The sequence below is a fragment of the Magnolia sinica genome, chromosome 8, assembly GCF_029962835.1.
Source record: "Magnolia sinica isolate HGM2019 chromosome 8, MsV1, whole genome shotgun sequence".
NCBI classification, from domain to species: domain Eukaryota; kingdom Viridiplantae; phylum Streptophyta; class Magnoliopsida; order Magnoliales; family Magnoliaceae; genus Magnolia; species Magnolia sinica.
Window position 1 is genome coordinate 73,824,473 of NC_080580.1, and position 21,104 is coordinate 73,845,576.

Here is a 21,104-nt window from a genome sequence, read left to right on the forward strand (position 1 = left end):
GGGTACTCCTGGGAATAGATCCAGGGGAGACGGGGTGGGGCCTGTAGCTCAGAGGATTAGAGCATGTGGCTATGAACCACTGTGTCGAGGGTTCGAATCCCTCCTCACCCACGACTGGTCCTAAAGGGAAGGACCTTTCCTTTACCTTTGGGGGTAGAAAAATCATGATCGGGATAGCGGACGCAAAGCTATGGAACTGGGGTGTGGGTCTTTTGTCGAAATGGAATGGCCTTACTTTTATTTTCTTTTTATTTATCGTCATGTATTATATCATTACATATAGTATGCCCGCCCAAATCAGCAGTTTATTTGAAAAGAAGAAACAACAGAGCCTTTTGTAGCAAGGCTGATTTTGGTGAGGGTGTTTTCAGGCGAGTTAGGAATAGGATTTTTTCTGGGATCCAGGGAAAAAGCAGATTGTTTTAGGATTCCCTTGGATTGTAATGGTGTTTGGTTCTTGTTCTCCTTGATAATCTTTCATAATCTTTTTATTCTCTTTGATTTGAGCTTCTTTTTTTTTTTTTTTGTTTTTTTAACAAAACTATCTTTACCCCCCCGCCCCCCCCCCCCCAAAAAAAAAATAAAATAAATAAATAATAATAATAAAAATAAATAAATAGATTTTTATTTTATTTTATTTTATTTTTAAATTTTTTTTTTAACCCATGTGCTACATTGATTTTGTGGGGGGAGTTGAATTTGCAATCCTACTTTAGTGACTAGCCATACTATAACCTAAGATTCTCAAAAAGGAAAATGATGGATAGTCCACTAATATAGCAATACTCATATTCAGCTTGGACTAAGACTTTCTAACAACCCACCCATTTGAATCACCTTAGATTCTAATATAGCAACTACCTTCAAAATCCTAAGGCTCCTTTTTCACTTGGGGTTTAACAATTTCCCTATTTTCTGTAGCAATTAGCCTTCAAGGCTTTATAGAAGCGAATGACGGGCTTGGGGCTCATCAAATCTGTAGACAAGTTTAATTCCCAAATGCTCTCAAACTGGTCTGCCAATGGCTGTGTGTGGGGTCCATACCATATATCAAAAACCAAAATCCCTTAAAAAATTACTTTTTGAGCCTTTTAAGCTCTATACCTGCACACATAAATATTTAGGTTTTTTCACACTTCCATCTTCTAAGTGTACATGCGGGGCCCTACAATAGGTGCATCATCATTCAAGAGCTCCCAAATGCCTTGCCTCAACCCACATTCTGTAGAGAAGCCTGGATACTTTATCCTTTTAAAGCTGAAGTCATGCTTGATATGCACGCGGGATCTGCTAAAGTCACACTAGGGAATCGTGATTGATATCCATGGGTGGGCTTAGGCCTAACCTATGCCAAGGGTGTGACTGCATATCAATCATAGAGGATGCAATTCCATAGCATGGTTCCTTAATTGTTGAAGTTGTAAAAGAGAACAATATATGACTCAGCCTGACAAGATCAAAGATGAATAGTTTTCTGATGGATAATTCAAAAAGGGCATCTGGACCTTTTCCATTCACTAGCTTGCGTTGATTGAGTATAGAAAATACAAAGAATTTTCAGAAGATATAAGGAGCAACACTTTTTTATAAGCGAAAATAGAGAAACTCCGTCAATATAAGTTGTTTTCCTTTTCTTTTGGCCAGCTTTGCCTGAATAAATTCCATATCATTTGGGAAATATTGTTATTAGAGGGCCTACTGGATATTGGTGTGCTTTGGTACTGCTCAATATTTGTATTTGCAAATGGTCAGTTTATAACACTTCGACATGTGAGTTATTAACGACCCATGAATCCATGTCTCTTACTTTGGTGTGATGTCTGAATATGCAGGTTGGAAAGAGATGCTTTGCCACTCTTTCGGATATTAAGACAAAATTACAAGCTGAGCATAGAAAGGGATCCTGCATTTGATGAGGTGTTGTCTCTTCTCTCGTCCCGGAAAGGAACTATTAATTTACTGATGCCACTGTTTCAGACCATTTCATTGCCATTAAGAAATTTTTTCTTGACAGGTTTATTCAAATAAACCTTGCTTTATTAGCCATTAAGAAATTTTTTCTTGACATGTTTATTCAAATACACCTTGCTTTATATTTTTATAAAACTAAAACGATCATGCATTCTATCTAGGCAGCGAAATGGTTCTTGGGTTCTTTTTTTTTTTTTTTCTTTTTGTTGCACCCTATTCTCTCTTGAGCTTGTTTTTTTATGTTTTTTTTTCCCCATATAGTTTTTCACGTTTAGCTGTTTCTCTTGCACTTGTAGCTAGCGTCAAATCTTCAGTTACATTAAGGGCCTGTTTGGGAGCATAGATTTGGAACCCCTTGGCTTTGAAATCCTCCTATTGTGTTTGGCACCCTGGATTCATAATCTACTTTAATCCAAAAGTAGCTATGCATAATATATTTACAGGGGTTTGAATTTAATTACTAAATCAACTTTAATATCTTTAATTAGTGAACGTATATAATGTTTGACACAATGGTTGTAATAAGCCCGCTGAAATATATACTTTGCCCGAAAATGATGAAATTCCTAGTCTCGGATGGACCACAAGCACAAGATCACATCTGAGTGACTAACCAATGATTTTTAACCATTGATTTACATGGACAATGTTTCAACGGCGCTGATCATCGTTTTAAAGTAATTATAGTGATGTAATTGCTAATCTAATTATTTTGGGATATCATTAGTGGGCCATGTGTCCAATAGATTAATAGTCTAGTGACACACATGTGACACATGCAACTCTTGGAAGAATTTTAGATGTAATCCAAGCTTTCATTGTGGATTTCAAACCTCCTCTTTGAGGGGATTTGAAACCCCCTGGATTTGAAACCCCCAGTTACCTTATGGTGCCAAACAACAAGGGGATTTGAAATCCCTGCAAATCCCCCCAAATCCATGTTGCCAAACGACCCCTAAGTTTCTTCTGTTCATTTTGACTACTATGAAAATTCTGACTTGAGTTTTGCTTGTATAGTTACTGGATGAAATTGCAGAGAAATTCTATGGTATAAAGCGTAGAAGTGGCTTGCAAGGCATGTTTGGAGATATCTTCAATGTGTTAGTACTCTCTCTTGAAAGTAAATGTGATACTTTAATTCTTCATATGCAAATTACGTGGAATGTGGAATAACTTTTTCCTCAAAACCATTACAGGGGAGCTGGTGTGGGCATCCCATATGACAGATTTCATAAGTCATGAGTTGTTTTCTTTTCCTTTTTGTTAAGTATATGTCTTGAGTTCAGAAATTAGTGGACCTCAGCACAATAGGATATGGTTAAGCTGCATGTGACATACGTGTGTGATCATTGTACCAGTATTGGTATCACCCGGTTTGGTATTCTAACAGAACACCTTGTTAACCATGCTTCGCCAGTCATACAGGAATGATGCGGAAGTTGAAAAGCTAGGAATGGAGATTACCCGCTCCTCGAGTTATGCATGCAAAGTGCAATCCCATACATCCTCCAATCTGCAAATGGTGTACATGTGTGGAACATCTGAGTCATCTGTCAGGTGGCCATTGTGTAGATGCCCTAGTCTAAAATTCAGGGCCGTGCATTCATCAGGTGGGCCACTTTATGGAACAAGATAGACTGGCAAAACCAAATTTTCTTTAACTATCCAATTGTTTCGTACAGTGTCACACCTAATGAGTGGACCAGCCTGATATTTGGGCCATGGAATCTAAAGGATTGGATAGATGGCTCAGACGTTCCACATATGTAAATGTTGTCAAATGTGGATGCATGCATGCGGGTCGGACAGGGCTATACACACAAGGTGATTAGCAAGTTCTCTATATCATATTGTGCCCCTACCGGTAGGTGAACATATGCAATTATCTGAACTGTGCTGATGCACTGACAGATGGAGCTGCTTGAATTTGGTAATCTTTGTGATAGAATGTCTTTAGTAGTGGAATTCCTTTGGGTAATCTTTGATGACTAGCAGATCCTTTAAACTACAAAATCATATTTCGCCATTACAGTTGGCTAACCGTAGCAATTCTTTGGAACTCCGCATTTGTAAATTGCACAGTACAATTATTATTATTATTTTATGTGTTTGAAGATTAAAATAAATTTATTAGAAGGCCGCCAAAGGCAGAAAAGAAGGGCAGAGCCTACAACCCAAAAAAACTATACAAAAATACAGGGATCAATGATCAGGAGGCAGCATGACCAGTCCGCCACCTCCCTTTTGATTGAGAAGATGACACGGGTATGGGAGAGGAAGAATTTTGGAAGCAACAATTATTCTTCTCTTTCCGAATAGCCTAAAGGGTTGCCATAATGACCAGCCACCAAATAGCTTTGAAATCTTTCTCGACACCTCCACCCATGCCAAGCAAAAAGGAGATCCTCTGACGGAATAAGGCATAGCCCAATGGGTATTGAAGAGAGTGAGGATATAGGACCACACTCCATGGGCGAAAGGCAATGGATAAAGATGCGGTTTATCGATTCCGCATTATCTATGCACAATAGGCAAATATTGTCAAGAGTCATCACTCTTCACGGTAAATTATCTATAGTTAAGATTCTCTCCAAACGAAGGCAATGACTTTAGGTGAGTCTCAGTAGGGCTATGTGAAGAAAGTATAGAAACATGACTTTCTTGAGGGGCGTGTAAAGAGTTAGAGAAGAGCGGGTTGACTAAATAATTGCCCGACCTGTTCTTGGACCACATACGTATCCTTATCTCCCAAGAAGGATGTATGCCTCTAAAGAGCTCGAGAAGCCGAAAGAATTCTTCCAACTCCTCGTCCGAGCGAATTCTTGGTTCACCATCCTCCCTCACAAGTCCCATACTTATAAGTGATGATCTCTCTCCACCGGCTGCCTCCCTCTGAGCCAAATTGCCAGATCTATTTACCAACAAGGGTCGAGTTCAAGTTGGCTAACTTCCAGATACTTGTACCACCTTTTTTAGATTGGTTTGCACACTTGGCAACTAAAGAGGTGAAATTTGAGACTATCAGTACTCCTACTCCAAAGGAAGTCTCTTTTGAGCCTATCCAACCTGGTCAAAATAGATTTAAGGCAACGAAAGAGAGGAAGTAAACAAGACAATTGGAGAGAGCGGCTGTAATGAGAGTTAAACGGCCTCCCAAGGGACATAATGACTCTTCCAACGGGAGAGCTTTCTCTCAATCTATTTGATGACTGTTGCACAAATGCTCAGCAAGCTTGCCTATACACAAAGGGAGGCCAAGATACGAGGAATGGAAGGAGCCAACCCAGAATTCAGAGATAGTTGCCAACATGGTTAGAACAAGGGAGGGGGGATTGATACTAAGTAGCTTGCTTTTGAATATGTTGATCTTAAGGCCAGGGATTGCCTCCAAATAACGCACTGTGTTATGCAAGTTCTCAATGAATTCTTCATCGGCATCGTATAAGAGAATAGTGGTCGTTGACAATAAGGCCTTCAACAACAATGACGAAACAGAAAGGTGATGCAGGGACATGTAATGACCTAACCCTAGATGCATGTATAATCAGGTTAAAGAATATTCAAATAAATACACCAATTAACTAACTGTTTTCAATCAAAGGGATTAGGTAAATCTCAACACAAAGATGAGGTTATTCCGTCAGGATCATGCTCCTTAGCGTAAGATCACGTAAACAGTAAAAAGAGAGGACCTAGGGATATGAGGATATCTCAGATCTAGCATAAGTCAGTTCACAGTTAAGTTTGGATTTGATTCTACTAACTAACCATTCCTCTTTTTTGTTCAAACTAGAAAGGGGGTATCCAGAGAGGAACGAAAGGGGTGAAGAACGAAGGGTTCGAGATGAATAAAGTACGGGTCCTTTTGTCATCAAAAGAAAAGGAAGATGATTCTTACCTTTTCCTGCACCTCAAAGATCTACAAAGAAGGAAACCTGAAATCGGGTAAGAATCCTCAACACCCAAGGGCTAATCCTGAAACCCTAATCTCTTGAATAAAGAGGAAGAAAAGAGACGAATTTCTATTCATTCAATAATAATGAAAATAGGGTTTCTCACAATGTATATATAAGCTATGGAAAAAAGTAAAAGTCCACTAAAACCCATGAAATAAGGAAAAGAATAAAAAAATTCCTAAAATTAAAACACTTGTGTGGAAGGGTGTGAAATCCGACCCATGGATCTATGGTCAGGGTGCAGCCATGCCACTCCTGCACTCGTAGCTCGTCAGAAAATGGGTCCAATGGACCCAACTTCCACCACATCAACTCCGTTCCGGTACTCTGTCGGCGACGCCTCCTCCTTTGGTACACTCTAAATGGTGCACCACTGATGTCCGCATCAAAAGGGGATAGCAGGTCACCTTATTTCAGACCTCTGACAGCTTGGAAGAATCCTTTAGGTGATCTATTCATGAGAATAGAGAATTTTGTAGAGGAGATGCATACACGAATCCAACTACGCCATTTTGAACCAAAATCGAGCCAACCCAACAAGTAGTCAAGGTAGTCCCAATAGACATGGTCAAAGGCTTACTCAATGTTGAGCTTGCAGATTACTCCACTCCTTCCCTCTCAATGGCGGGAATTAATACATTCGTGGGCTATGATGGCGAAATCAAGGATTTGCCGGTTGGCCACAAAAGTGCCCTTGGCTCTGGAGACAATACCGGTGAGGACCAATCTATAAGCCTACAGGCGAGAACTTTGTTTAGAATTTTGTAGGGAGCCCCCATGAGGCTAATTGGCTAGAAGTCCTTGAGTTGGTCTGCACCATCAATTTTGGAAATAATGGCTCTGAATGAGGCTCCCATTTTATGTAACAAGTGACTTTCGACGAAGAAATCATAGAAGAAGTTAAGGTTTGATTTGATCACGTCTTAGAAGACTTGGAAGAAAGCTAAGGAAAACCCATTTGGACGCGGGGCTCTGTCTTTGTTGATGGAGAATCCTTTTCCCCCAGATCAAATGAAGATGGGAGAAGTCAATTGATTCTTCCAAAGAACCGGAAGCAAGAGTGCCATGTTTGACGTTAATTTATTCTTCAGAGAATGGGGCTTCGAGGGCTGAGATTTCTTCGGCAACAATTTGAGAGAAGGTAAGGTTATCCTTAATTTATTCTTTAGAGAACGGGGCTTTGAGGGTTGAGACTTCCTTGGCAGTGATATGAGAGAAGGCAAGGTTATCCAACTTTGGATAGATCCAACCTTCACAAGGGAGGGCTATAACTGTATGCTAGGTGTAAGGAGGAGAAAAGGCTCTCTGACGCAGACTATAAGGAGTGGGGGTCATGCCACGCATCGCCGAGGAGGCTGCCCTACTAATGGAGACAACCATTATTGACACCATTGTCGGAGCAATGAATGATGGGGCCATCAGTGGGCTCAAAAGGTGGTGAGAGAAGGCCATGTGTCACTAAAGATGCAACTGACAGACATTAGGACCAGAGTAATAAAAGTGGTCAATGACAACAGGCTCGAATGGTGATGGTATGAGGCAATGTGTCACTGAAGAGATCACCTAACTAACACCGACAATAGAGCAACCAGTGCCAATAGGCTCAAAGGGCGATAACAGCCAACCATGTGTCATTGAGGGGTGCTTCCAATTGACAATAACAGGGTGGTTCTCCCAGGTGACAACGACAATTGCCTTGAGGGGAGGCAAAGACAAGCCACACATCACCAGAGAAGGTAGGCTGACCTTATCAGAGCAAATGGAAACAACAACAAGGGGACATGCCAACATTGTAAGGGAGGGAAGTAGCTGGCCAGCCACGCGACCAACCGAGGCAGAAGGGGTAGAGATAGTTGGGGCGGAGAGAACGAGACAAATTGTTGCCACTGAAGGAATGTAGCTAGGGGGACCACATGTCGACTGCAAGGGGGTTAGATCACCTATCGCTTGAGAAGGATCTGATACTCCGCCCAAACTTAAGTACACATCATCTCTGATGGTCGTAGCTCCTCCGGGAGTAGGCGGAGCAATGGCGCCCAACCTATCTCGGAAGCCCAACTAGACTAAGTTGAGCCTCCCCTTAGCCTCTTGCCGCACCTCAACCTCCAGACGAGTTAAATCCTCAAGGTGGCGGAGAAGAGCCTTTTCTTCCTTACGAGGATACAGGCTGCCCGGACCTCCCCCATGTTTTTCGTAGGGGATCAAAAGACATAACTTCGCCAATTCATGAATCAAGAGCAAGGATAAATCCTGACACTACAACTCTAGAGGAATGCCCCAGAATTGGAACCAGGAGTCCTAAGAGCCGAAGATGGATCTCTTAGCCCATTTGCACAGAGAGACAATTGGGCCACTGTTGAAGAGGGCTCCTACCATGAGGACTCTGTCAATGTTCTCGTTTGGCCTGAGGGAGAGAAGCAACTCATCATCTCCCAAAGGCCCAAGGGCGAAGGCGTCTTCCTTAAGGTTGTAGCAAGCTTCCAACTAGACTTTCATCTTGCCAAGAGAGGCTCCCTTCTTGGTCTGAGCAACAAGACTCCATGAAGGGGTAAAAGCTGCATCCTCTAATACATGGCCAACTTCTTTTTTTTTTTCACACACTCACACACCCCACACATGCCTTCGCACTCACACCACAATGTGTGCTCCAACCCATGATTTCATGTTGAAACTCTTGTGAGTCTACCACTGAGCCATAGGGTCGCAGGCATGACCAACTTTGATCTTAGGTCCAGACTCAGAATCGATCTTCTGGACCTGAGGTTCATCCAGGTTTTTGGCCAGTTCTTTGTTGTTGGCATCCATGACTAGAGGGGGTATTAACGGAGCCTCCAGTCACTGCACCATTGAATGAATGACTAGTTAAGGCTTTACTACCGCTCAATCTCCCTGGATGTCTAATTGCCTTTTTTTTTTTTTTTCACATGCACTCACACCCCCCCACACTCACCACAGTGTGATGCAGGACATGAAATTCAAATATGATGTGCAAGATTTTTCAGGCTTTAGATCACACTAGTTCAGAAAAAATTACACAAAATTTTACATCCCATGCAAAAGTTCAAACACTCAATCAAGGGGAATCTTATGCAGATCCAGGCCTACACATGCTAGGGCCGGATCAATCAAAATTATAGACCAAACAAGAATCAAAGGAGGGTAAATTCATTCACACATGCATAGAAATAATTCCCTCAATCCAAGGGATTAAAAAATTTCAATTCGAGGAACCCTAAGGTTGAAGAAAGGACATAAAATTGGGGATTTGAATAATTTAGGGTTAGTTTTAGCGATTTTGGGTGAAAAAGGAGTGAAAGAGAGGAGAGAGATGAACCGGAGAAGTACCGCACGTGTGGACAGTAGCAATGGCCCAGATACACGTGTGTGTGATCCCGGCCGCACGTGTGTAGGGCCCACTCAGAAAAAGGCCAGCTTGGCCCTGGTCGGCTAGGGGTGGACTCCAAAACCCTCAAATTTTAGCTTGATCCGATGCATGGTTTGTGCGTGGTGCTCCGTCGAAGTTTCAACCCTCCTGCAGGGCCAGATTCTGAAAATCTGCTGTAGAGAGAAAAACGACTGCAATAGAGGATGAATTTAAAGCGTAGATGATTGTAGGAGAAGAAATATGGATGGTAGCAGGTGGGGGCGAATCGGGATATGTGTGGCTTCGCACCACTATACTTAGCCTTTTGAAGAAGGGAGGGCTTCGCACCCAATTTGGTTTTCATAACTCGGAAAGGAGTAGGAAAACGCAGAAATTTTATTAATCTTCAATCAATTAAAAAACTACAAGGGGTGCCTATTTATAATAAAACCCTATACCCCAAAACTCGTACCATATGCGCAACTTAGTACTTAGAGATGAAGTAACTACAAATAACAACTAATCAAAGCAATCTAAACCGTCCATAATGTTTCTAATAATAAAAATAACCAAAACTTAAAAGTATTAGATCGTTTAGAATGGTGGGCCATGATCTTGAGAACCCCATGGTGGGATTCACATGATAATCGGGTCCACTCCAAGGGACCAAAATGCAGTCCCCTAGCTAGGAGGTCTTCCTTGGACGTCGTCATCGATCCAGATCGATGGTGGGGTCCTCCTTCGAGATTTCGCGTCTGGCGAAACAAAACTCTTGAACCGCTTCAAGATGTCAGGATCAAGTCTTTGAAGCTCCTCTTCAGTGAGCCACGTACTGTCTGAAGCTGGGCGTGACTTGCACTTGATCAGGAACTTTTGAGATCCGCCGTCTGATGTTAATACTATCTAAAGGTCCAGGATATCCTTTATCTCCTCTCTGGGTATGGGAAGGGTAGGTATGGGAGGTAGAGGCTGGGAAGATGGGTCGGGAGGGGGCCATGAATCAAGGGACAGGTCTGAGGAATCAGGATGGTTGGGTGAAGGGCTGGACAAAGTATCAGTGGTCCCCTGAAAAGTAACTAGATTCTCCATATTGAATGTGAAACTAATTCCCATAGAAGGTGGAAGATCTACCACATACACATTAAGACCATTTCGCTTTATAATTTTGAGGGGTCTAGTGCTACGCGCGTGTAATTTACGAACAACCCCCTGAGGATACCGCTCGGGCCTAATGTAGACCATCACAGAGTCTTCTACATTGAATTCTTTAAAATGTTTAAGCTGGTCTGCAGAAAATTTGTAACGTTCATTACTAGTAGTGATCTTTCGCCTGATTTCTTGGTGCAATCAATGAATGTGATGCGCAAAGGATTCTGCAGACTTTGATGGCCTATGGGACAGTGACATAAGGACTAGATAAGTAGGCTTCCTAGGCTTATAACCAGTAACGACTTCAAAAGGACTTAGACCTGTGGACTTATTGACAGAACTATTAAACGCAAACTCGGCTATAGGTAATATAGTGTCTCATGTTCTGGTGTGCTCTATATCCCTCATAGGGGGAAACTCATTCGGTAGAACATCAGGAAAGACATCATGAAACTCATCCACTACTGGAATGGCCTCAGTGGGTGACTCTACACTAGCCTCTGGTGCACTATCTCTAGCCACAAGGCGGTACATGTTGTACCACTCAAAATAGTGGTCTTAATGTCCCTCAGAGGATGGGTGCACGGGTGCGTGCCCATAACCGATTCTTTGGCCACCTTCATTCCTTGGTCTATTCTCCTGACCACCTGCCTGAGATTAGGCATCTTCCCGAATGGTGGGGTTTGCTCTGGTGGGAGTTTCTAGTTGGGTAATGCGCATATCAAGCTGTTCACAGTGTTGGTTCATATGTTGTTCCAAGCGCTTACTCAAAGACTCAAACTGCTGGGTCAGCTTGTTCATTGACTCTTGCAATTGCTCCATGTTTAGTGTAGGGTGCAAGCGAAAACTACAACGCGTACGTGTGGGCATACAACCACTAACTCAACTAAAAGACCTTCTATTACAACTATATGCGTCTAAATGGGGCTAAATGATCCTATGAGACTCTATATGAGGGAAACTACACAACGCTACCAAAATTTAGCAATGTAGCTGTCAAAATGAAGGGATAACAGAAAATTTCAGCAATGTGAATTGCTAACTTTCTGATAACAGAAATTTTAGCAGCTTATATCAGGAATTATGGACCTCTAAATAGCTCTATATGATGAGACTTGATGCATAATGGACGTAAACAAACTAAACCCTAAACATGCAATGCATTCCCCTACAAAAACCCTAGGCTCTGATACCTTTGATGCAAGACATGAAATTCAAGTATGATGTGCAAGATTTTCAGGCTTTAAATCACATTAGTTTAGAAACAATTACACAAAATTCCACATCCCACACAAAAGTTCAAACACTCAATCAAGGAGAATCTTATGTGGATCCATGCCTACATATGCTAGGGTCGGATCAATCAAAATTATAGACCAAACAAGAATCAGAGGAGGGTAAATTCATTCATTCATGCACAGAAATAATTCCCTCAATCCAAGGGATTCAAAAATTTCAATTCGGGGAACCCTAAGGTTGAAGAAAGGGCATAAAATTGGGGATTTGAATAATTTAGGGTTTGGTTTAGGGCTTTTGGGTGAAAGAGGAGTGAAAGAGAGGAGAGAGACGAACCAGAGAAGTACCGCACGTGTGGACGGCAACAATGGCCTAGATGCACGTGCGTGTGATCCCTGCCACACGTGTGGGGCCCGCTATTTAGAAAAAAGGCTAGCTTGGCCCTGGTCGGCTAGGGGTGGACTCCAAGATTCTCAAATTTCAGAGCGATCCGATGCACGGTTTGTACGTGGTGCTCCACCGAAGTTTCAGCCCTCCTGCAGGGTCAGATTCTGGAAATCTGCTATAGAGAGAAAAACGGCTGCAATAGAGGATGAATTTGAAGCGTAGATGATTGTAGGAGGAGAAATATGGATGGTAGAAGGTGGGGGCGAATTGGGATAGGTGTGGCTTTGCACCACGGTATTTAGCCCTTCGAAGAAGGGAGGGCTTTGCACCCAATTATGTTTTCATAACTCGGAAAGGAGCAGGAAAACGCAGAAATTTTATTAATTTTCAATGAATAAAAAAACTACAAGGGTGTCTATTTATAATAAAACCTTATACGCCAAAACTCGCACTATATGCGCAACCTATTACTTAGAGATGAAGTAACCACAAATAACAACTAATCAAAGCAATTTAAACCGTCTATAATGTTCCTAATAACAAAAATAACTAAAACTCAAAGTACTAGATCGTTTAGAATAGTGGGTCACGATCATGAGAGCCAATGGTGTGATTCACATGATGATCGGGTCCACTCCAAGGGACCAAAACACAGTCTTCTGGCTAGGAGGTCCTCCCTAGACGTCGTCATCGATTGACGGTGGGGTCCTTCTCCTCCTTGCGTACGTGCGTAGGGGGCATGCGTGTGTGCGTGATGTCCCCATCACAATGGGTACTCGAACCCATGCCCTCATGTTGAAACTCTTGTGAGTCTACCACTGAGGCATGAGCAAGGACCCAAGGATGTCTAACTACCCTAAGGGATAAAGGTCTTGAGCCACTATCCTCCTTAGCGCTACCAATCGAAGCTTTGTTGATGACTTCCAGGCTATACCAAGCATTTTGAACGGATAGCTTGCAATCAATGAAGCTGACTTCGTGGAGGATGGCAATGGCGCGAGTAGCCTCCTCGACAATCTTTGTGCACCCGAACACAAAGCCGTGGCATGAAGGGGATCCTTTCTTCTTTGGGATGACAACCTCCGCTACCCCTACCATCCTGAAGACTCTAGAGAACTGGTACTCATTCCACTCTTCTGGGAAAAGTGGGGAACTCCAAAGGGAGGACGATAGGGTCTTCTTCTTCGCTCTGTCCAACCGCCTGCAGCAACGGTCTCAGGATGAGACCCAACCTCCAAAGGCTCCTTCCCTCGGGGGATGACACCAGGCTGAGCTTCCCGACTGAGGGTGTAGAAACTGAATCTCCTGCTACTTCTGGAAAACTCTCTACACCTCTCAGAGTAGCTCTCCTATTCAGGACTCCAGACGGGCAGCTGATCTTCACCTCTTAAACTCCAAACAGACAAGACACTTTCACTTTGAAGGAATCTCTCTCCTTGTCTTCATCCCTTGCCTTTTCTTTCTCTCAGCACTACTCTAGTAGACTGAGCTCCTCTCGCTCCTGATCTGCCTCGCTGATGACAAAAATTTCTCCCTCTGGGCTTAACTCTCTTCCTCGATTCTTCTTTCATTTTTCTCTCACATTCGAGAAGTATCTCTCGACTTTTCACCCTCCTGATTTTTCCCTCATCTCTCGGCGTATGCTTTCTCCTAAACAATTTGTATGTGGGAAGTACTTTCATGCAAGTATAAATAACTCAAGCGGCTTTCTTTCTGTATGCTACAAATGCACACTGCAAGTGTTCTTTGTTCATTTATTTAAATTAATACAGAAAAAAAGCTTATTGAAAGGCCAGTTGATGGCCCAACCAATACGAAGCGAAGATATGAATACACCCTCACAAGATTTTACTCGGGGGTTGTTTGGATGCAAGAAAAGTTATGTCCAGCACAGGCTGTTTGCTGCAGAAAAGTTGTTCATGGTTTGTGTAACCCATTTCTGGATAAGAAAATAGGGACAGTGCCCCCAAATGGTGGAATAAAGTAAAGATTGCATGCCTCGTGAAAAATGTGGAAGAAAGATAAGGAAAGCTTATGCTTGGTTTGGTGCACTTGGGAACACAATGTTCCGTGCACATGTCACATGTGCTGTGTGCGCCACTGTCAATCTTCAAGTACTTTACATGTCTCATGTGTTAATGTGCATGAACCATATGTGCTACTTGTGCCGCCATCCATCTTAAGCTCCCCACGTAAACCATGATCCATTTTACTCCATGTTCCAAGGTATTTGGCAAACAATGAACATAATAGTCCAAGACATCATTACCTAGATAGCCTATCCAAGACAACATGACCTAGACAATTTTATCTGGTACAAAACTTGCTTGCATCCAAATGGCTCCTTTGTGTGTTATGCGATAACCTGTAGAGTGGAGCCATGGTTCAGTTGTACAGAATGCTGACTTATGGAGATGCCTCAAAATTCTCTTGGATTGGAAGATTTTAATCCTTTGACACAAATAGGGGGTTAAAACAAAAAAGAAAAAGAAAAGAAAGGGAGAGACAGTTGAATAACTCAACCATCTCCCACTTGCATGGACTTGGGGCATGGGGACACTAGATACTTGGGCAGGACCCTATTCAGACTGGAGTTTTCAACTTTTCATGGATGCTTGAGCTTTTTCCCATGAAGTACCTTTGCTGGGGACTTTTGAGGATTTGAGGATGCTGGGAGGGTAGAGTTCAACAACAGTTTCAAATGATTACGATGGTATTTGTAGTGTTGGGATGTGGATGTAGAAAATATAACATGGTGCTTTTTTTGTGGTGCAGATGATGGGAGGCGAACTCACTGCTTGAAGATATTCCCCATTCTTTGTACTACCTAGCAGTCTTGTATCAGCATTTCATTTCACCCGAGGAGATGACATGGTACGACATTTTGTTTATTTGTCAGTGTTTTTTTTTTTCGAGAAATAAAAGAAGGCCAGATCTTTTGGAAGACAAGATGATGAACCAAAAAAGAAAGAAAAAGAAAACAGTTTGTAAGAGCTTTCTGATGCAAGTCTGTCAATGTAATCTCTTATAATATTATGGAAGTTTGTAAGATATTCCTTTATTGATTTCTATTGAATGTTGTAATTCTGCCGCCTTAATGGATTTAGTCTTTCAAATCATCCTTTTGCGCATGCGTGGCTGTGGTTGTCAGCTCCAAAGTTGGAAACGTTTCTGCAATTTCTCAGCCAAGGACTTTCTTGAACCAATATTTTTAGTTTTCTTTGGATATTATCAGTAAAGTCTTGCTGATATATATATATATATATATATATATATATATATATATATTGTTTGTGTGTGTGTGCGTGTCAATAAATGTTCGGAGAGAGGAGTTATTTAATGTCACTTTGCAAAAGGGGTCAGTGGCACGGGTGGGCTCCACTGTGGTGTTAAATGTTAAAACCACCCTGACCATCAGGTGCGGCATCGCATAGACTCAGGGCCGGAAAATTAGTCACATCTATGATTCAGGTGGACCACGTGATTGAAAATAGTGTACAGGAATAGCTCACCTCCAAACTGTTTCCCTTAGTAAGGCCCACTTGAATCACGGATGGGTTTGACATCTAGGCCTCAAGCCGAGTGGATTACGTATAATCATCACTGTGGGATCTGTAAAAATTAAGGGTTGGCATTTCTCTTGCAAATGTTACCCTTGGTGTGGCCCACCTTAATCACGGGTTAGCCCTATTTTTTCGCACTAGGCCTAAGATTGGATTACACATCTAATGGTTGGAGTGGATCTCGTGTACACATAATGTGGGTCCTGTCAAGAATTAAGTGCGGGCATAGGGTAAAATTCCTTATTATTATTATTATTTCTTAAGTGAGAGGGTCTTAAGTCCAAAGGGCTGAACTAAGGTTTAGGTCCAACTAGATAATGTCCAACCTTTCATCATGTATATAACATCCAACCCGTCTAATAGGTTGGTCCATCATGAGCATCACCATTTTGAAAACTCCGCAAACCACTTTTTGAGTGGATCAGACTTTTGTTTCTCTATTTGCTACTCAACAAAAGACTAGCGGTTTGAAAATCTAAGTTGCTCTCATTTGCCGGAAGAGTCATCATATCCCTACCTATGTGGCAATGCTTCTTCCTTTTCCTTCCAGCACTATCAAAATGCTTGAACAGCTTATGAGATCTTTCCTCTGGAATTCCAGCTCCACAGGACACTCAGGTGTTGTGGCATGGGAAATGGTATGTCGACCAAAAGCCCACGGAGGCTCCATTGCAATAGATGATTCTAGTGGTGGGAAGGGCCGGATGTCACATGCATTTAATGCTTTGGAAGTGATCCGTGGCTTCTGGTCCAACTGACTGGATTTAAGAATTCTTTGGGGAATGTATCACTGTTTTCTTGGAACAGGTGGGAGACTACGCCCACCCTTGATTGTTGATCGGGCCCACAGTGATGTGTATGTGAGATCTACTCCATCCATTAGATGTGCAATCCCATACTTGCCAGAGCCAAAAAAATAAGGCTGATCACAATTGAGAGAAATGTCTATCCTTGATTTTTACAGGCCCACTGTGATGAGCATGTGAAATCCACTCCAAAAGTTAGGCCTGAGGAATTAAATAAATAAAAAAAAAGAAAGAAAGAAAGAAAGAAAGAAAGAACTCAGGCCCATACATGATTAAGGGGCCTGCACCAAGGGAAATAGTTTGGAGCGTGAGCTTTTCCCTATGCACATATTCCAATCGTGTATTACACTTGAGCTACGTATGGGGTTGATTTTCAGGCCCTAGATATAACATGGGGTGATGCACCTGATAATCGGGGTGGATTTCACGTTAACAGCATGGTAATGTGAAATAACCGTCCCATTTATCAACATTAATTCATCCCTAAATTAAGGGAACTAGTTGGATATACAATTAGTTATGTGTATCTCTGTGTGCATGTGAGATGAAATAACAAAACTCTTTGATCAACCTAAGTAATAAACTATTAAATAGTGCTCGATTGTAATCAACATAGGTAATATGTAATGAGTTTTGTGCTTTCATTGCTTAGGTAAAAGATGTTAGGTTGGTTGCAGGTTCAAAACTACCACCATGAATCCATACAGTGGACAGAATTCATGCAATTAACTGATGATGGTGATGAATGACATAACAATTGCATTATCTTGGTGATAAAAGTGCAAAAAATTAAAATCATGCATTTAAAAGAATTGTTAATATGTGTACTTCAAATGTGAATAGACTATGGCTAGATACTCATATTGATTGGAATGAATGTTAGTTTAGCAAGATAAACAGTACAAATAATGTTTGCGTCTAATTCCATCTTTGACCGTTGAAAAGACCGTCAAAGAATCGAAAGTACCAAAATTGAGAGAAAGAGAAGTTCTAGTGTAATACAAGTATAAAATTAGGGTAGATGCGTGCATATATCATATATGAAGAAGGTTGAAAAGCTTGGGTTAAAATGATTAGATTATCCATATGTTCGAGTAACCCAATGATGTTCTTTGCCCTACCGAAATCACTAATCTCTATTTTCAAATCAAAATGAGTTTTATTTATTTATTTTTATTTTTTTTTTCTCGATCGAAAAAAAACGTTTTAACTTGGTTTGTTGAAGAAGTGTCTGAGTCATCTTGGCCAGGTGAATCACAGGGTTAGTTGGTTAGGGAAATCTGGGTTGTTCATGGTTGTAAAAGTAGGCCTGTCCTGGTCTCAATGCAACTCGGCCTGGTTCTGTTCTGAGTCGAGGCTTAGAGTGGTTCTCTGGGTTGACTCGTTTGCGGGGAGATGCATTTTTGCATACGCACCTGGGAACGCCCCCGCACGCGAGTGGATGTATTCAGCCGGATGAACTCTTGGTTTGATTAGAGTTGCTTTTGTTTCCTGGATTGTGCAATGCGACGAGGGTGGCTAAAGTATGTATTTATTTTGGGGTTGCCACTAGTTGAAATAAGCTTCGGATCTTCGACTGGCTAAATATTATATAATAGCTTCTGATTCAAGAATCGAAAGATTTATAATAGCTTCTGATTCAAGAATCGAAAGATTTCCTGTCCCGAGTGGCTCTTATGATTTGATCTGCTGCAATAAATTCTTGGGTAAGGATTTTGGTTATGGAATAAGGGGTTATGTATATTTTTTTTTCCCCACACAATATATGACCTCTACTTTACAGGGTTTATTGGTGGGATTTTTTTTTTTTTTTTTTTTTTTTAAAAGAATTTTACAGGGCTTTAGCTGTATTACATCTAGCCTTACCACGCAGGGGTTTAACCTCCGAGTAGGTGAAAGTAGATAAAAATAAAAACTGGAAAGAGAAGAATATATATTAGAGAGAATGTGTGGAGTGACATGCAGTTTTACTTTTGAGATGTGGGAAGAAAATAAAAAATCAGACACTCTTTGTATGCAAAAGAAAGAATAAGATGTCCCTGATTCTAACTCTACTATTAGTCTTCAACTGCTTTGATGACGGACGCCTCTTAAGTTTGATAAAACGTTGGCACAATAGGGATTTGACTTTGATTGTACACATAGTGCCCCAAAAGTTCTTTCTTACATATTTTGCTCTCATAGCCCCTCTCCTAAGCCCTTTACATCAGCATCTCATCTTAATAGGTTTGCTATAGTGCCGTTTATATAGATATGGATATGCAATTTTTAAAGGACTCAAAGACTGCCGATAGCCTTATAGGCTACCCTTTTAGTTGTTGTCAACCTTGATAGATAGACAGTTAGAGGAAGGGGCCTACGGGTGAGGGTGGCGATTGTTGATTGATGTCTTAAATCTATAAATCAACATGTCTATCGATGACAGTTCGATACCATCGATCAGACTTCGATGCCATCGAAAAGATCCAGAATTTATATATTTGGTCGCTAGACACTTTTGGTGTCCTTTCGATGCCATCGAAGGTTTGTTCGATGTCATCGAATACTTCTAGATGACAACGAAGGTCTGTTTGATGCCATCGGTAAAATTCAGAATTTTTATGTTTAATTCTTGTAATGTTTTGGTATTAGTTCAATGCCATTAAAGTGGGTTTGATGCCATTAACAGACTGTCGATGATATCGAAGTCCCATCGAAGGTGTCATTGAACGTATACGCAGATTTACGTAGAGTTGCGTATCTGTGGGATTTGTTTTTGATTTTGATTGTGATTTTTCTAGAGGCTATATATAGGGGTGTAATTGGGATTAATGAGTATCTAAGGCTTTCTAATTCGTTCCTAGAGTTTCAAAGGACTCGTAAGGGGAGATTCAAGGCTTGTTCGAATCGGATATTCTCTTTATCTCTTGTAATTTCTGCTTTCATAGTGATTATTGTCGCTTTGTGTTGTGGTTTTTTCTCGAAAGGGTTTTTTCACTTTAAATTCGGAGTCTTTGTGATTGGGCTTGTTTGTGCGATTGGAATACCCTACTTAATTAATCTCTGTATGCTTCCATAGGTCTCCTAAGAAGTGGTATCAGAACTAAACGTTGGGACGCAGTTGGATTTGAAAGTAGAATATCAATGGTTGCAAATCCTAAGTTTGATGTTGAGAAGTACTCTGGAAAAAATAATTTTGAATTATGGAAGGTCAAGATGATTGGCTTATTGGTTTAACAAGGATTAAATGAGGTTATTGAGAAGCGACTTGAATCTATAAAAGAAGATGAATGGAACAAGTTGGACAAGAAAATAAGAACCTCCATCTAGTTGTGCCTAACGGATGAGGTTTTCTACAATGTCATAAGAGAGAAAACTGTAGTAAGTTTGTGGGCGAAGTTAGAGGACATCTATGTGAATAAATCCCTTAAAAATCCCCTACACTTGAAGTTGTAGTTGTTTAATCTAAAGATGACAGAGGGAGGTGATGTTGGGCCCACATTAGCAACTTTAACGAGATGATTTGCAAATTGTTGGATGTGGAGGAAGTGATTAAGAATGAAGATCATGCATATATCTTGTTGAATTCTCTCTTCGGCTTCGTATGAGTCTTTTAAAATATGTTGTGCACCGGTAAATCGTCCCTTAGTATAGATACTGTTATCTCAGCTCTTCAAGGAAAGGCAATGAGAAGAAAAACAGTAACATAATCGCCTCTACTGATGCATTGTTTACGAGGGGGCAGAATTCTAAGCGGGATACAGGATTTTCTTAATTGGGGTCCAAATTCACGGGGAAGGGCAAGGGAAAGTTGAAGTGCTGTAATTGTGGGTTGTCTGAGCATATAAAGAAAGATTGTACAAATCTTAATACAAGAAGAGATAACTCATAGGCTTCCTATAGGGAGGCCAACACCACAGAGTCAGATGAGGGCACGAGTAGAGGTGTACACGAGTCGAACCGAGTTGAGCTTGACATAGCTCGACTCGGCTCGGCCACTTGCTGACCCCAGCTCGAACTCGGCTCAGCTCGGTCCTCGAGCCTGACTAGCCAGCTTGGGTCGGTTCGGTCAGTAGCTTGGGCCAGTTCGAGCCAAGATTGAGCTGAGTTTGCCTCTGTGGCATTTTCACAAACACATGGACTACATCTCAAATTCTCACTGTTTGTAAAACAATAGCAGTGGTTTCTATAGGTATTTCATCAAACACCTCGTAGGCAACATGAAAATTAAGAAAAATGGGTATTTGTTTCACATACATACCTTCCTTGCCACCAACCAACACTTGGTTGGGTCATTTCATCAAACAGTTGGTGAGCAACATCAATATCAAAGTAACCGAGTCACTGAATTGGTTCGATCCGATTATGATTCGAGTTGGGTTTGATCCGATTTGAGTCGAGCTCGGCTAAGCTTAAACTCGGTTCGAAATTTTTTCGAGCTCAAAAAATCAGCTTGACTCGGCTCGAACTTAGTTTTGAACCAAGTCGAATTGAGCTTTTTCGAGTCGAGTCAAGCGAGCTAACCGAGCTAACTTTGCTTGTGTACAGCCGTAGGCACGAGTGAAGGTGATGTGTTGTTTGCATCCATGGTCAGACACTTAGATGATGATCGTAGGGATGAGTGGATTTTGGACAGAGGGGCATCATATCACATGACTTCTCATTAGAGTTGGTTCACCAATTAAAGAGAGTG

General features: G+C 41.4%; 1 protein-coding gene across 1 annotated transcript in view; it reads left to right on the top strand.

Annotated features, from left to right (window-relative positions):
• Positions 1-15,182, top strand: part of LOC131254311 (protein GET4) — a 70,170-nt gene extending 54,988 nt beyond the window's left edge. The window contains exons 12-14 of the mRNA XM_058255302.1: positions 1,833-1,917; positions 2,989-3,071; positions 14,839-15,182. Of these exons, the coding sequence (XP_058111285.1) occupies positions 1,833-1,917; positions 2,989-3,071; positions 14,839-14,842 (172 nt within the window). The 3' untranslated portion in view covers positions 14,843-15,182. The remainder of the gene's footprint in view (positions 1-1,832; positions 1,918-2,988; positions 3,072-14,838) is intronic.
• The last annotated feature ends 5,922 nt before the right edge of the window (positions 15,183-21,104 follow it).